At 37.9% G+C, this 17490-nt stretch overlaps 1 protein-coding gene across 1 annotated transcript in view; it reads right to left on the bottom strand.

The window, feature by feature from the left end:
* Nucleotides 1–17156, bottom strand: part of LOC149285917 (sodium channel protein type 2 subunit alpha-like) — a 29745-nt gene extending 12589 nt beyond the window's left edge. Inside the window, exons 1-15 of the mRNA XM_089494649.1 lie at nt 16896–17156; nt 15988–16106; nt 14168–14257; nt 13213–13341; nt 11019–11110; nt 10634–10843; nt 8246–8315; nt 7407–7548; nt 5700–5906; nt 5016–5159; nt 4592–4882; nt 3588–3720; nt 2952–3190; nt 1776–1955; nt 831–1190 (exon numbers count right to left, since the gene is read on the bottom strand). Coding sequence (XP_089350775.1) covers nt 831–1190; nt 1776–1955; nt 2952–3190; nt 3588–3720; nt 4592–4882; nt 5016–5159; nt 5700–5906; nt 7407–7548; nt 8246–8315; nt 10634–10843; nt 11019–11110; nt 13213–13341; nt 14168–14257; nt 15988–16106; nt 16896–17156 — 2667 coding nt within the window. The remainder of the gene's footprint in view (nt 1–830; nt 1191–1775; nt 1956–2951; nt 3191–3587; nt 3721–4591; nt 4883–5015; nt 5160–5699; nt 5907–7406; nt 7549–8245; nt 8316–10633; nt 10844–11018; nt 11111–13212; nt 13342–14167; nt 14258–15987; nt 16107–16895) is intronic.
* Between the last annotated feature and the right edge of the window lie 334 nt (nt 17157–17490).

The raw sequence follows: 17490 nt of genomic DNA, 5'->3' as shown, positions 1-17490 counted from the left end.
AACTTCCACTGGCATCAATATCAGCACAAAAACTGTGCGGCGAGAGCTTCATGGAATGGTCAGATCGAGTGGTGTAAAACACGCCGCCACTGGACTCTGGAGCAGTAGAAACGTGTTCTGTGGAATGACAAACCCTGCTTCTCTGTTTGGCAGTCTGATGGACTTTTCTGGGTTTGGCGGATGGCAGGAGAACGTTACTTGTTGCATCGTGTCAACTGTAAAGTTTGGTGAAGAAGGGATAATGGTCTGGGGCTGTTTTTCAGGGATTGGCTCCTTACTTCCAGTGAAGGAAAATCATAATACTTCAGCAAACCAATACAATTTGGACAATGCTATGCTTCCAACTTTGTGGGAACAGTTTGAGGAAGGCCCTTTCTATTCTCCCTATTCTATGACTGTCCCCCAGTGCAACAAGGTCCATAAGGACATGATTGGATGAGTTTGGTGTGGAAAAACCTGACTGGCCCTCACAAAGCCCTGACCTCCACCCCATCGAACACCTTTGGGATGAACTGGAATGGTGATTGCAAGCCAGGCCTTCTCGTTCAACATCAGTCTCTGACCTCACAAATGCTCTACTGGATGAATGGGCAAAAATTCCCACAGAAACTCTCCACAATCTTGTGGAAAGCCTTCCCAGAAGAGTGGAAGCTGCTATAGCTGCAAAGGAGGGGACCAACTACAACAATATTAATGTGTATGTATTTAGGTGTCCCAATAATTTTTCCATATAGTGTATACTTTTAAGCTGGCATTCCATTTTAGAATTTTAATTTCCACATACCAGAACAGACAATAATTTATATTATTTAATATAATAATATACTTACTACTAGGTTTCCTATCACCATCACCAGTATAAACACAACAAGGCACATAGCTTGTCCTGCAACCTCCATGCAGTCCCACATGGTCTCGATCCATTCTCCGCATAGCACCCGGAACACAATGAGGAAGGAGTGGAAGAAGTCATTCATGTGCCAGCGTGGAAGTTTACAATCTTCTGGTGCAATTTTATAAACATAGTCCTTGTAATTTTTACCAAACAGCTGCATCCCGAGCACGGCAAAAATAAAAACAATGATTGCCAACACTAAGGTCAAGTTTCCCAAAGCTCCCACGGAGTTACCGATGATCTTGATCAGCATGTTCAAAGTAGGCCAGGATTTTGCCAGCTTAAAAATGCGAAGCTAAATGTAAACATAAGAAAGGTATTAGATAATTTAAAAAGTATGTTTTCTCAATAGATTATTATTGAACAATAGTTAATGCGACATTGGCATTTTTTTTTATGTATATTTATATACAACTGAAGTGCTCTTGTAATCTTCCATTTACATACTGGCACAAAAGCTGCAAACTGTGGCACATTTTTGACCCTACATGGCCTCACGTAACAGGCACCTGACATCTTTGTCTGCCAATGGCAGCCGACACCCCAAATGGCGGACAGGTATTGCAGAAAAGCCATCAAATCACGTACATTTTCGGCAATATGTGGCTTCACGTTGGGATGTCTGATCAAAGGTTGTCACCTCGCTGCTGGCTGAGAGGGACAACACTGGAGCTCTATGAAGCAGTTTTCCAAATCTACTCCCTACACAGCTATATCCTCCACCCTGCTCCCCAAAAAACCCCATGGGAGTTCCTCTTTAAATAACACAACAGAAGTAAAAAGGTCTCAAAATATTTTAGCAACATTTTACAGGAAAAACAGATATATTGTTACAATGGTCTCTGTGTCTCTCCATATATATAATCTTAGTAGTCTTTACCAGTCTGAAGGATCGAAGGATCGAGAACCCTCCTGTTTTTTTGTCAGGAAACAGAAATTCTATTAAACTTAAGCACACAATGAGGCAATCAAATATATTCCAGCCCTTCTGAAAATAATAGTATGGATCCAACGCGATCAGTTTGAAAACCATTTCCGCTGCAAAAATCCCAGTGAAAACCTGAAATCATAATATTAGTTACTTGCATAATTAAGAATAAAATGAGTTATGTTATTCAGTTACATAACTTGTAAATATGTTGCAATAAAATGGAATATAACTATAATCTCAGTATTGGTGCAAAATGAGGTTATTCCAATATAGATATTAGACGGAGTCAAATGTACCAATAGTAAATAACACATATGCCCGTTATATAACATTTTAATTGGATCACAGACTTTGCCCAACTTTCTGATTTACTGGTAACATTACCCAACCCGCAATTGTTGGGTTAAATGAGTACCTACTGAAACGTGACGTGGCTAATTTTAGTCAGTACCCGCTCGGCGCCCCTCTCTCTCCTCCGCGAGCCCTCTAGCTCAGTCTCGGTGCCGGCTTGTAATGCTGAGCGCCGGAAGATGAGGTCATTTCCGGCACTCAGCATTACAAGCTGGCACCGAGACCGAGCAGGGAGACTCGCCGCAGGACTGCTGAAATGTAAGTACAAGGGTGGGGATAGGGTAGATAATAGGGAGGGAGAGTAAGGGTAGATAATGGGGGGGGCGGCAGAGGAAGGGTAGATAATGGGGGGGCAGCATTTTATATGTCTTATATTATGTCTTGGGCCGGCCCTGAGGCTATATGTATTGTTTGTTTTTCACATAGTCTATGTAAATACACCGTGTATATAAAACAAAGATCAATAGATCTGTAGATTAACAATTTACAATGATGGTACTGATATCCATGAGTGAAACTATCCGTTAAGATATTATCTCACACTATCAGACTGCAGGTCTTAAAGTCAGCTGGATGAAGTATAAGACGGACATGGGGAAGAGTTGCAACTTCATAACCAGGTCCGCAACCAGGTCTTTTGTTAATATACATATTCCTTATGTAAATATTTATGGAAATTATATATTTAATGCATATACACAAAATTATGATAAGTTTACTTATACTCTGACTTCTACAAGAAGAGTAGAGTTCTGTTAATAGAAATGTATCTACCTGATTCCCAACTGTCAGCATATTCTTGAAGTGTGTCGTCATGTGAGCATGTTCCATGGCCATGAAAATAGTGTTTAATATGATGCAGATAGTAATTGCCAGGTCTGCGAATGGGTCCATCACGACCATTGCGACAAACGTCTTTACTTTCAGCCATGCGTCACAGCAGTCCCAGATTAAAAAACAATCTGCGAATTTATACCAACAAGAAGGACATTTCTGTCTGGATTCTTCTAGCTCTGAAAACAAACAAAAGAGGTCTGATTTAAAAAAAAAAAAAAAAAGAAAAACATTATCTTTTATTTTTTCAACATTACCAGCAGATTCAATAGAATTGTTACAGTGAAGTAGGAGTACCTTTTGTTTACATTACAATATACACTGTTACTTTAATTTCTTATTTTTAGTGTTTACATCACATGTACATGTACGGGCTCAAAATGCATTGTTTTCAACGGGTTTAGGGACCGCCCATTGTCCTTAAGGGGTCAATAGTATTAATTCATAATTTAGAGCAATTAAGTTTATCCAAATGACTAGCACATAATCAATATTCCATAAGAATTCAAACGTTTATCATGCATATAAAAATGAATTATACACCCAAAATCGGCTAGTGAGAGTATACAAGTATACCTTCCGCTGTGTTTGTAAGTACACTAGCAGTACTCAAAGCCCTTTGCCTCAATCTATAGCCTTCAAGAGCATCTACGGAGAGTTTGTAAGAACTTTTCCTTCTTTTGTAAATATCTGTGTCTGTAGTATTCTCCTGTAACACAAGTAGCATTACATAAGAGAAAAATTCACAAATTTTATTTAAAAAACCTTAAATATTAGTGCAACTCTATATGGAAATAAGAATGTAAGAAGAGGTCATCTAATGTAAACGCTGCCGTTTTAAGCATAAACGATAGCTTAGAAATAAATGGGAAGCCACTGAATCAATAACTGTATTTGTTTATAATGTTTTAAGAAACCATTTCAGTTAAGCGACACTATAAAATAACTGTACACAATGTAAAAATAAATTCACCTATTTCAGGTTCCTTTTTCATTCTATACTCAAGTTTGAGTTGCCAGGTGAGTTACAGGGGTGACTATACTGATTGAACTCAAAACCACTCAAAATGTTAAATCATGGGTTATCACATTGGATCTACCATTATAGAGTCTCCATTAGCGCACATATTTTGTGAGTTGAGTTGACTACCAAAGTGCTGATCAACTGTGAATAGAGGTGCTTGTGTAAGTTCATCCTCTTGTTTTTTTTATTTGTTGACTTGAGCAGCGGTTTTGAGTTTAAGATAGTTCTGGGTCAGCTTACTTTCTCTTTGACTGGCAACTGAGTTTAACTTAACTTGATGCTTTCTGTGTTTGTATATGTGTGTGTATAAGCTTGATTAATTTATACAAGCTGTTCTTAATACACCCGTGGAAGGAGCCTCAAAAGCCATGTGGGTCACCATCCTACTGGTTGACAGAACAGCAAAGTAACACCACAGCTAATGCTAAGGTTAAAAAATATGTTAAAATCAGTCAGCAACCAAAAGACATAAGAAATAGGCTGTAATCAGTAAATGCTTAGATGACTCCATGATCACCTCTGGGAAAAGTTGAGGGGTACCACCAGAGCCACCAACCAAAGAAACTACCCCATTGCAATCAACTATGCTGTGTTTTTTTCCATTTATAGGAGGTAATGCGGAATTCCTGGATGATCTGCTTATCTGACTAAGGTTACTGTTACGTCGTTCTCCGTGTCTTCCAGGCACAAAAAGAGAATCCCTTCGACTGTCGTTATCTTCAAAAGTGCTATGTTCATCATCAGCAAAATCATTTTCTGACCCTACATCCTTTGCATGGTCTCGTAAGCTAGAAATGCTGGCTCTGCTGTTTCTTCTTGGAGAAAAGAGAAACCCTTTGACACTCAGCTGCAATTAAGAAAATAAATAGATCACAAACTATGAAGTATCATATTAATCTATCGTTACAAATATAGGAGCTATTTCTAAAAAGCAATCCTGTTCTTTTTCCATCCATTTTGCCCTCTCCATTACAAGTCACCTGTGTCTTCTGCTTCCATCTGTTCCTTCTTTCTTTTTCACTCTTAGAACTCAGCCTTGATACTGTAGAAGAGCATTCAGAAGACTCATCTAGCCCAGCTTCTTCATCCAGTGCTTGTGACTCAGCCAAAGCTACTGCTGCAGCCTAGAACAATATAGTCAAACACCGTGACCAACAATCCATGAGGACACTAAAATATTTCAGTCCAGTAGAGAACAGATCAAGAATGGGTTCATACTGGATCCAGTTAAAAATGTTTTCCTCCGGACTTTTTAAAAATGTGCTGCTTTAGACTGAGATCTCATGTCCCTGTAGAACCGGCAGGTCATAGCTACATAAGAAATTATTGCCTTAAGGAATACTAATAACATATATATATATATATATATATATATATATATATATATATATATATATATATATATAGAAATAACATACTGGTTTAAGTTAATATAGACAATTCGGGTTTGCAGATGCTGTGGGCATCATCAGCCACATGTTTTACCACTCATTAGCCCATCCATTACAGGGCTAAATAATAAAATATAAAATAAAAGTACAAAAAAACACAGGTAACACCTACTGCTTTAGAAGGCCACATCTCAGGTTAAATCAGAGGTATAAAATGAGTTGTCAAAATATAGTAGATCTTGATACATCTACCTGACATGTCCACTGCGTTACCTGAGCCTCTTCTTGTTGTTTTTTGAAATCTTCTAGCATTTGCTGAAATTCCACTTCTTTCTGCTTTGCCTCTTCTAATGCTGCCTGATTCTGTTCTTCATAAGCCATGGCAACTACAGCTAGGATTAAATTGACCAAGTAGAAGGATCCCAAGAAAATCACCAACACGAAAAAGATCATGTAGGTTTTACCGGCAGCTCGTAGGGTCTGATAATAAAAAAAAAAATTATCACGTCAAAATCTGATTTCGGATCCATCCAAGTTTCTTGTAATACTCAAGTTTAGTTGTGAAATGACAATGAATCTCTTTTCAGTTTCGTCACACAGTCAAACCAATCCACTCAAAATGTTTTGTTGTTTAACTAAAGGCTGGACACTAAAGCATTGCTGTTATATTTAGCCCTCTAGATAAAAATAAGTCCCAACCAATGTTTCCTTTGTTTTCCTCTGCTCTAGTGCCACTTTTAATATCTATTTTTGTGTGACCATATTACATGAACTGCTTTCAGAGCCAGTCAAGGTCCTATGGATCCTAGTGATCAGAAGACCTTAACAAGCTTTTTTATCACAGTTCTGTCAAGATGTTGCATCACTACGATATAAACTATGGATATAAACAACAAACATTCACTACTTAGTTTGGAGGTATATGCACCACTTGTGTAGACTTAGGGGCCCTAAAAATGTTTGCGTAGGACCACAAAATTCCTAAAGCTGACCCTCAACCTTCCTTGTGGAATTAGAGGTGGAAATCTGGCAGCATGCTTCACGAGAAGGCAGAAAGAGGTAAGTACTGGGTCCCAGACTTATCGCTTTATGCCTCAAATTTAAAGAAGGAGGCAAGGTTGAGTGGGGTCATGTAACGTTACGTTGCGTGACCCTGCGGGAGTCGTGTGGCACTTCCCAACAAAACACTGCAGCCAAACAAAATAAACCAGCAAGGTTTTGTCCAGAAGCATTCTTGGCTTGATTAAGAATGTTAACTTAATTACATCCAGCTGGTCCTTTTAAACCCCCCTAAATAGGCCAGGTGAGTAATTGTATTTGGGCAAACAAGTTTAGACAAAGCAGGTTGTATATACAGCCCATCCACTACCGCACCAGACTTTCTGTCACAATACCCAAAGACATATTCACACACGCTAAAATACCTCCCCACACACTAACAACATACCCGGACACACATACTAGCATACCCAGTAAGACACACTAACACAAAAAAGTGAAGCCTCTGTCCATCTTCGATGCAGCTACTCCTGTGGGGGCACGAAATATGACGTTACGTGACCCCACGCAACCTCGCCTCCTGGAAATAAGGACGATAGAGGTAAGTCCGAGTGTTGGGACTTGCCTCTTTAGCCCTACTCTCAGAGCACACCTTTGCCCCCTCTGGATCTGCAAATGCAGCTGTGTCTATAGGATAAAGGCTGCATTTTGACTGGTGTGGCAATTAGGGGTCTGCACCAGTGTTTTTTCAACCACAATTTATGGGGTCTGCCACCCTGCCTCTTATTTACAGAGGTAAACAGAGTCCTACCTCTAATAAGCCCAAAATAAAGGGACCGTGAGCCTCTGTTTCACTGCTCCCTTGCAAAGCCAGGCTCTGGATCTGCCCCATTTATGGAAGTTGATCAAACTATTTTCCAATCGTTAACAAAACACAGTTATGGACTTCATGGCAAACCGATAACAAGTTTATATACACACCTGCTGATAAAGAATTTCCCAAGAGTCTTGTGTCATTAGCCGAAACAAAGACAAGAATGCCCACGAGAATGTGTCAAAGCTTGTGTAGCCATAATTAGGATTATTTCCAATTTTCACACATGTATACCCTTCTGGGCACTTCCTAATTATATTTAAAATAGATACAAACATATAAACAAATATTAGGATATGTTAAAATATTTTTCATTGCTAGGCATGATAGAACTGCTACTGTGTGTCTGCTTCTAAAGATTTAAAGGAATCCCAGGTAGGAGATAAGCAGTAAGAGGCTATATAGATTTTGTAACCCGTATTATTGATTGTAACTAGTGTGCAGGTTGCACTGGCACATCAGGGAATCTACCATACTTTAATATGTTCAGCAAATAGGTTTGATGAACTTGTAGTTACACATTAATTCATATCACATCAGTAATTGAACAGTGCTTTGTATTAACCAAACCGATTGTATTAACCGATTTATTGTGTTCTAAAGAACTAAAAAGAAGCACAGCCAAGCACAAAATGATGATTTCACACAGTTGAGATGCTGTCAAGTTGAGTGGTGTCCCATTCTCCTCCCGTGGAGAACCGTTGAGATAGAAGCTACAGCAGACATGCTGACTGTCGAGCCTCTTTGATTTATTTAGATTTTGCGTAGTTATTTCTTTTTAGTTTGGAGCCCTTCTTCAACTCGGTTACCAGCTGTAATTTCTAGATTTAAAATTGTTATTTGCTATGAAAACTATGGCATCTTGCTACAAGTTGGGAGTTTTGTGGCGTCATCCTTCAAGTTGCTCACAAGCATGAGCTCAGGGCCCATGTAAAGGCATTCTTACCCTCCCTGTGGATATTTATCTGCATCACAAAGTAAAGGATCCTTCTGACCTTCCAATTTGTAATACAAGCCTGTTTGTGGAAACCAAAAAAAATGCATTACATCACCACATCCTGATAACAATGTAATTTACAAATACATCAGTCCTCCGGTAAAATGCTTTGGACAAAATACACACAATTAGATTGCTCTTTCCTAATTAACATTTATCATCTTAACCAGACAAATTAAATCGAGATGCTTCAAGTTACAGCTTGCATGGTATGTTCACATGAAGGGCTTGTCATTTTTACCAATCTGGCAATTGCCCTTTTTAAACATGAAATAATGGATCATATGGCAAAAAAACATGGCTTTCAGGTTTGCAGTCTGGCAATTAAAACAGGGCATATTGATCTAGTTATAACAAAGCAAATTAATAAAGTATGTGAAAATGATGTACCCAGTGGAACGTATATCAGCACAACACACCCCCATTGTTAAGTTTAACAGTGTTACTTAAAATGTGCTATTAGATGAGTTTACAATGTTCAATTTCTCTATTGTGTTTCACTGGTTTTAAAATCTGTTTGGGGGGGGGTATTTAATTACTTTTGTAAAACACCTGCCAGATAAACCCTTGTATACATTAGTGAATGAAGTGTGCTCCTGATTATTCTTGACATGTTATAAAGCTTTTTTTCACCCATTTTTTCAATTATTTTTTTGACTACCCTTTCTCTGTTTAGTAAATGAGCAATTGTTTCATCTTTGGAATGCATGTTATATATTGATGATATGACACAATATATATATATATATATATATATATATATATATATATATATTTGCATATGTTCTTAATAAATACATTTGCATTGTATTTTTTTTTTTTTTAAACATCAGTGTTGAAATATGGCATTGTAAACAGTCCATGAAATAAAATCCAGGTAGGACTATGTGCTAAATATATTCACTCACTGGCCGCTTTATTAGGTATACCTTGCTAGTACTGAGTTGGACCCCCTTTTGCCTTCATTCTTCCTGGCATACTTTCTACAAGGTGCTGGAAGGTGCTGGCAGATCTGTGGTCTTCACATCCATGATGCAAATCTCCCTTTCCACCACATCCCAAAGGTGCTCTATTGGATTGAGATCTGGTGGCCGTGGAAGCCATTGGAGTTCAGTGAACTAATTTTCATGTTGAACAAACCAGCGTGAGATGATGTGAGCTTTGTGACACGGTGCATTATCCTGCTGGAAGTAGCCATCAGAAGATGGGTACACTGTGGTCATAAAAGGATGGACATGGTCAGCAACAACACTCAGGTAGACTGTTGCGTTAAATCGATACTCAGCGTCCCAAAGTGTGCCAAGAAAATGTCCCCCACACCATTACAGCACCACCACCAGCCTGAACCGTTGATCTAAGGCAGGATGGATCCATAATTCCATGTTGTTTACGCCAAAGTCTGACCCTGCCATCTGCATGTTGCAGCTAGAATTGAGACTCATCGGACCAGGCAACGTTCTTCCATTGTCCAAAGTTGGTGAGCCTGTGCAAATTGTAGCCTCAGTTTCTGGTTCATAGCTAACAAGAGTGGCACCCAGTGTTGTCTTCTGCTGCTGTAGCCCATCTTATCCAAGGTTTGACGTGTTCTACATTCAGAGATGGTATTCTGCATACCTTGGTTGTAACAAGTAGTTATTTGAGTTACTGTTGCCTTTCTGTCATCTTGAACCAGTCTGCCCATTCTCCACATCAACGAGGCATTTTCGTCCACACAACTGCCGCTCACTGGATATTTTCTATTTTTTGTACCATTCTCTGTAAACCCTAGAGATGGTTGTGCATGAAAATCCCAGTAGATCAGCAGTTTCTGAAATACTCAGACCAGCCCATCTGGCACCAACAACCATGCCACGTTCAAAGTCACTTAACTCCCCTTTCTTCCCCATTCTGATGCTTGGTTTGAACTTCAGCAAGTTGTCTTGACCACATCAACGTGCCTAAAGGCATTGAGTTGCTGCAATGTTATTGACTGATTAGCTATTTCTGGTAACAAGCAATTGAACAGGGGTATCTAATAAAGTGGCCAGTGAGTGTATTTTTATTGAGCAAACATCTAAAACAGAGTCTATTTTACTAGCCATTTGTGATAAGCAAAAATGCTAAATCTAACTAGTTAAAGGGACATAGAGTCAGAAGCTGTATGTGTGAAGGAGCCAAAACCGCCCCTGTGCAGGAAGACATCTTCTAAAGTTGGTCTGTTGGTATCTGCTACAGAAAATGTTTGCATTGTTCTGCAGGACCAGTCACATGTTTGCTATTCCTCATAATATAAGAGCATTACTATTATATGTTGATTTATTTAATATAACAAGGTGTGTCCATAAAAATATTACTTACTTTCATTTTCAGGAAGTTCACTTGGGTCACTTATGTTGAGAGGTTCACCATTAGGTCCTGTAGGCCACAGATAACACTTATTTTTAAGGAGTCCCATGAAAAGTTGTAGCCCGATTAGTGCAAATACGCTCAGGCAGAACACTGTGAGAACCAGGACATCTGAGAGCTTCTTAACCGACTGAATAAGGGCTCCAACAATGGTCTTCAGACCTAAAATGTGATGGTGAATTGAAATGATTTTAAATGTTTCTTTTCTTATCTGTGTATTAATGTCCTTAGCTCTTTATACCGCTGATGTAAAACAAGTGGAGTTCACGCACAAACACAAAGACAGACACTGCTGGGTGTACAAGGGACCTAGCACGTCACACCAATTACTACTTACCTGGAATTACAGAAATCGTTTTCAAAGCTCTCAATACTCTGAAAGTTCGAAGAGCTGAAACATTGCCTAGGTTTCCGACTTCTGTTACACACCTGTAGAATTTTGATAGCTCAAATCATTATTTCACAATAATATTTTTTGGGGGGATTGGAACTCGTTTGGTTACATAAAACATGATGGGATACAGAATCTGGAACTCACAAATGGTCTGCCTGAAGTATGTGTATAGAAGTATGATCGATGGAGCCCGGAAACACATAATGTATTTACAGAGAAGAACAATCTGCCAACTTTTCATTTCTGTAAAACAGTTTTTTCGGTTTTATGTTATGTTTTTAGCATAATGCTAATAGGCACTGCTCTGCAAAACAGGTTCTGATTAAGGCAAACTGCTACACAAAGCAGGATTAAGTAAAGCACAAGAGAACCAATCAGAATAAAGGTATTAAGGACCTTATCAACCTTTTGGGATTAATTTGAGGTTAGAATCAAAGGTGCTTTATAGCAAAACTATCAGGCTGCACATTAAATTACAAGCACACAACTCTTTCAATGGTAATTTGCCTAAAAAAAAGAAATAAAATGCTATTTGTTTTACACTTGCATATAGGTTTTGTAAAGCACAAGCAGAATAAAGCAGATATATGCTTGCATCTTAAAGTAGATGCCTGTTTTCCATAGCAGATATTTATTAATGAAGACCTATTTTTTTAGATTCTTAAATGACTTATCACGCACGTCCTCAATTGTAGATGCAGATACCTACACTGCATATATTTACTAATATAAACTAATATAAAAAAGCCATGCAAAAATTTTTTTTGCTAAACTCAAGAAAAATGTGAATACAAGAAAATAAGGATGAGCGAAAATAGAGAAAGGAAAGAAAAAGAGAAAAAGGGAATATACGGGTGAAGAGACAGATAAAGAGAGAAAGGAGACAAATGATGTGGATGAGAGAAGAGCAAAAATAGAGAAAGGAGACTAAGTATAGGGTTGGAGGGGAAGAGGAAAGGAAGATAAAGTGGATACAGTAATGAGAGGAAGAAAGAGAGAGTGGGAAGAAAGAAAGAGAAAAGGGAAAGAGGAGAACACCTCTACAGGTTATGCACAATTCAATACTGTAACCCAAACTTCCTGGACCATGTCCCAAAAACTTCCTGCAGTCTTTGGTCACATTTCATGATGGGATTCTAAAACCTTAAAGTATTTAATATGCATTATAAAGCACCCACCCTGCTGATTTTGTTTTGTGAGGAGCTTACTTGCAATAATACCTTAAAATGCCTTAAAATGAAAGTGTTTGTTTCCTTGTAACACAGCTATAACTAATTGCTTAATGGTGCACAGGTACCCAGCGGGTTTAATAATAAAGTGGCACCAGTGATTCAGCGGAACGGTAAATAATAAAGCCATGCCAGGATTAGATAGGATTCTTGATTTTGTAATAGGATACTGCCAAATTTCATGAAAACATTGTATCGGCCTCATTGTTGGCACTTTCCCGTCAATTGCCCACTGTTTTGGAGTTCTATATTTTATGCCTGTTTATGTTTTTTTATGCCAAATCATAAACCCAGTTGTTAAACCTGCACACCACACATCTAAGCTATTACCAGGAAATTGAAAGTATTGCATCATCACCAGAAACATTAGTGACCGCAGCCGCACCCACAGAACATGCTTAACAGCGAATATAATATTGATAAGAAAATGCACTTATATATTACAGCTTTGCACAACTCTGCCTATTAACAAGGGTGGAAAACAGTAGAAAGTAGATTTTAAGAATGTTTATTAGTGCATAAATTATATTTACTATTTTAATATTTTTTAAAGATAAAATGCATCTGGCTCCTGTATGGAGATTGAGGATGTTGCAAACTACTAAGAAAGCAAATTATATTTTAATTGACCGTAGCACTTAATAACCGATCCCTGCGGACAACATTGTATTATTGATGTTAGTAATCTATGTACCTTTGGAAATTTGTCTCGCACAACTAGCTGTTGTTTCGCACAACTAGCATGAAATTATGTAGGCGTTCCAGTCCCATCATTTTTTTACCTTGTTTTTTTTTTGCATATCGATCTTGACCGTGGTATGCTATGGTCCAGAAAACCTTACCTTAGGTAGCCTTATCCCAAACCCAGTCTAACCCATACATAACCTATATACAAAAATTATACTTACGCCAGCAAAACAACGCAGAAATCCAACCAGTTCCACGGATCGCGTAGGAAAGTAAATTGTTCCAAACAGAATCCTCGTGCAAGGATCTTAATCAATGATTCTAATGTATAGATCCCTGTGAATGTACGTCTGAAATGATACACAATGAAAGTTCTTATATCATTATTTATATTAAGCAATCTTTTAAATGGTCACTAAATCGTACCTATCACCAAAAACAAATGGTTTTATGTAGATCAGTGGAGCTTTAAAGCAGTACCTCAGTTTAATATAATTTCAATAATATATTTCCAGCACCATTACTGGGAACTGGTAGCATCTCGGGCTCATCCTTTATCTTCAGAGCTCTGTACTTGTTAATGGTATTTCATGTGCATTAATTTGAACGCTGGCTTTTAGCGTCATGTTGAGAATGATTATTGTATAATTTTAAGCATGTTGGCAAAATCACCTGTTTAACATGTATCTAAAAATTTAAAGCCGTTAGGTGGTGTGACTTTCTTTTGAGGGTTTCTCTGCAAAATGCAGTAACGTTCTTGATGACCAAGTTCCATTCGATCAACTCAAGGACTCTTCTCACCTTTGACAGTGTAATTGTCGTAACATAGTAAAAACACAAGTCCCACAAGTACAACCCTGCTGTTGATCCAGAATAAAGCAAAAACTCCATATCAAAGCAGTTTCCAATCATGCTTAAAATGGGGAAAAACTCTGTATATTCTTCTTTGTTCAAATTATCCAGCCCATATTTAATAGTGTCAACCCATTTTGGGGTTTCTTTGTCATGAAATTCTAGCATACTTAGTCAGCAATACATTTTTATTGACCTACGATAGTGGTTCTTAACCTTTTTGGTGTCACACATTCCCATAATGATATTCCCAAAAAACATATTCAAAATGACCTGACACATGCTTTAGATTCCCTATTTCTCTTTGTAGTAAGCAATACTTACTCTACATTCTTGGTCCAGTCTGGTGGGGAGTGCATGGTCATGAATGCACAGTTGGTCAAAATGGTGCACATTATAAAGATGCTGAATAATGTAAATCATTGTCAAGGAAAGTAAGAATAATTTTCTTTTTAGCAGCAAAAGAAAATCTGAAAATGTCATAGTGGAAATTGTAATGACTTTTTGATGAATATTATGCTTTATTATTTTTTTGTCAAATTATTGCTTAGAATGCAAAAGCTGCTATTGGAAAGAATGTAGTTTTTATGGCTGACAAAGAATTCAATACTTACTCATATTTCCTTTAATAAAACACAGCAAGGACTAAATTCAGTGGCTGTGGCTTAGGACAACATCTGTTCATCCCTTTATGTTTCCCTGGCTCGCTATGCTTGTGCGTAGCAGCGGCGTTTCTTGGTTTACTCTGCATTGTTACCCATTGTAGCTGGCACAGGTACAATTAGGTGGATTACAAGGAAACTGAATTAAACTGGGTGAGGTTTTATATAGTACCCGTATACTCTTTGATCCTCTATGCCACAAGAAGACAGGCATGTATCGCTGGAGAAGAAACATTTATATAAAATGGAAACAAACAGGAGAAGACTGCAATCACATAGGGAACATGTCTGGAAGTGGTCCAATAAAGAAGTAGACCAGAAGATATTTGGAGAACCTGTTAAATATGTCCTCTCTAGATCCAGACATACTGGTAGGTATATACAACTGGTATTGCAGAAAGAGTTTGAGTCATTGGCCCAAAGTCTGTTAAACTTTGATGCAGAACTGGTACAAAGCCTTGTATCATACTAGAAAAGCAGTTCATTGCTTAAATTTGCATGAGCAATATTTCAAACTATTACACCGTTGGTTCCTGGTTCCACATAGTCTTAGTAAGATGTTTAACACTAATAATGGTCTTTGTTGGAGGTGTAACGAAGTAATAGGAACTCATCTTCACATATGGTGGGAATGCCAACATCTTGACTTTATTAAGGAAACAATTTGTTCTTTATTTCTAATAAATACAGGTATTAGAATCGCTTGTCACCTCAGACTTTTATGTTTCATTTAGACTTATCACAAACATCTGAATTTAATAATATATGACTAATTAACATACTACTGGCCTGTAAAATTTGTATTGTGCGACGGTGGAAAAGCCAAAAGACTCCATCACGGGATGAAATCTTTAATCAAATTAAAATTCAGCCCACTTCAGAGAGATATTTCTTTCGAAATAACCCAGCTTCTTATAATAAGATCTGGTCTAGCTGGAACCAATGTTTTTTAGCGGATTCTTACGAAATGTTTCTCTTTTCCTTTTTTCTATCAGAACTTCAACTGAGTTCAATCTCTCTACTTAGCCAAGAGACGTATGTACCCCCTTCAAAGATATAGGGTTTCATTTGGACCATCTATCATAGAGCTCTGTCATACATGTTATATGTATTATAAGTTTTGTTATTATTTATGTACATTGTAAGTTAATCTTACTTACATGTTTGTTGGATGTTTGTTATAATTTTTCTTAAAAGATTTAATAAAGAATAATAAAAAAAAAAACAAAAAAACTTTGATGCTCTTGTCTCTCTGCAATTTTATATTTATCAGTAAGAATTTGGTTATCTCAAACACTTATGCATTATTAGCCCATCAATTTCAAACTATAACATAAATGTGCTGCATACTTTCGCAGTTTGAAATACAGTTTTTAGTCTGTATTATTTCAGATACAATAAATGAATGCAAGGCTTCTTAAAATAAGTTTCCAGCTTCTAATATTAAAGATCTGACTGTAACACTTTAATAGTAAAGGATATGAATGGACCAAAATCTTTATAGCTGCTTGACGTAGAGGATTGTAGGGGGATAAAATATACAAGGCAGATGTGGCACTGAATCGGAAGATTGCCTTCCCTTTGTTCAACACTATGAATGTCTGGAAGAAAAAGGAGAATAATCCTGGTTATCATGTCCTGGAAAGTATACATACAAAGTGTATCTGTTCCGCATGCTATACTGCATCTCTTAGCATCTTATAACCTGAGGCTTTTCAGTGCTGTGGTAAGACATGGCAGCTGTTCAGATTTTAATTCCAAACAATACACATGGGGCAGTGAAAGAGATGTGGCCTGTCTGATGCCTGGCTTGGCCTCTGCTTGGAGAGAGGTGGATGAACGTAAGCCACATCTTAGCCAAGCTTGAGTGGTCCCTTCCCTTTGGAATATATATGTTGTGCAGGAGGACCTACATCTCTAAACAGTCAGTTGGTCTGTATAATGTGTGAGCTTTAATATCCAAACTGGGGTCTGACACAACTCTTGCTCATCTCGTGTTACTCTACAGCCACCCAGACTACCTCTAGACAACATAAACTATGCCTTCAAGTCAAGTGGGAAATAAAAGTCATATGATTTTCTAACAGCATTATGACCAAGTTGCCTCAGTTCATTTCTTTTTAAAGATAAACCAAATAATTGGTAGAAATGTTGGTTAGAGCATAGATAAAAGTGATATTGTTAGGTGAATTATTTTAAGCTACAGTATGGAGAACAGTTTTCATTTCAAGGATTCAACCTTCACCTTACTGTGAAGAGCCCAAGCCAGCAAGCTTATCATACAAAAAGAATGATGCATTCGTATGCAATGTGCAAGGTAAGCTGTGCATTTGTGGAAGGAAAAAACTTTAAACCATAATGCGCCTTGGTGCCAACAAAACGAGACTTACCTTTTGATTAGCATAATATGGATCAAGATCTTGCAAGGGTTTAGACACCATCCCTGGTGGTATGTCACCATAGATAAATGGTAATTTTTTTCCGGCTTCCAAGTTACTGTTTGGGCTTTGACCATTTTCTTTATGGTTTTGTTTTTCTTTGGACTTTTTAGCTTTTTCCTCTGCAATGCGTGTCTCAATAGCTTTGAGAGACTCTCTTGTGAAATATTGAAAGCTGTCTGGACCAGGTGGTACAATTCGTATCTGCTCCATCTTTTCATGCTGATAAGTTCTCTACTTCATATGTTGTAAAACTGCATAAAAAAAAAAAGTAACAATCACCATACCTTACCAAGCAACATATTGGTCATTGTATTTTCAGGTATGTGTGTATGAGCCTGTGCACTGAATGCTTACCTGGGAACTCTCCAGCTTTTGACTAGGAGTCTTTGGCTAAAGCATTACTTTCGGGGTCACTTTCTTCTTTCTCCAGGGAGGGGAACAGTATTTGGCCATGCCTACTTCCACTCACCTCCTCTCCTACTCCCAATTTACTTAAGGCTTTCTGTGACTAGCCATGCATGTACCTAGGCCCATGTCCATTTGT

The sequence above is a fragment of the Sceloporus occidentalis genome, unplaced genomic scaffold (assembly GCF_023333645.1).
Source record: "Sceloporus occidentalis isolate IW3139 unplaced genomic scaffold, rSceOcc1.0.p SCAF_74, whole genome shotgun sequence".
Lineage (NCBI taxonomy): Eukaryota > Metazoa > Chordata > Lepidosauria > Squamata > Phrynosomatidae > Sceloporus > Sceloporus occidentalis.
Note: the sequence above shows the minus strand (reverse complement) of the source record. Positions and strands in the feature narration are given on the sequence as shown.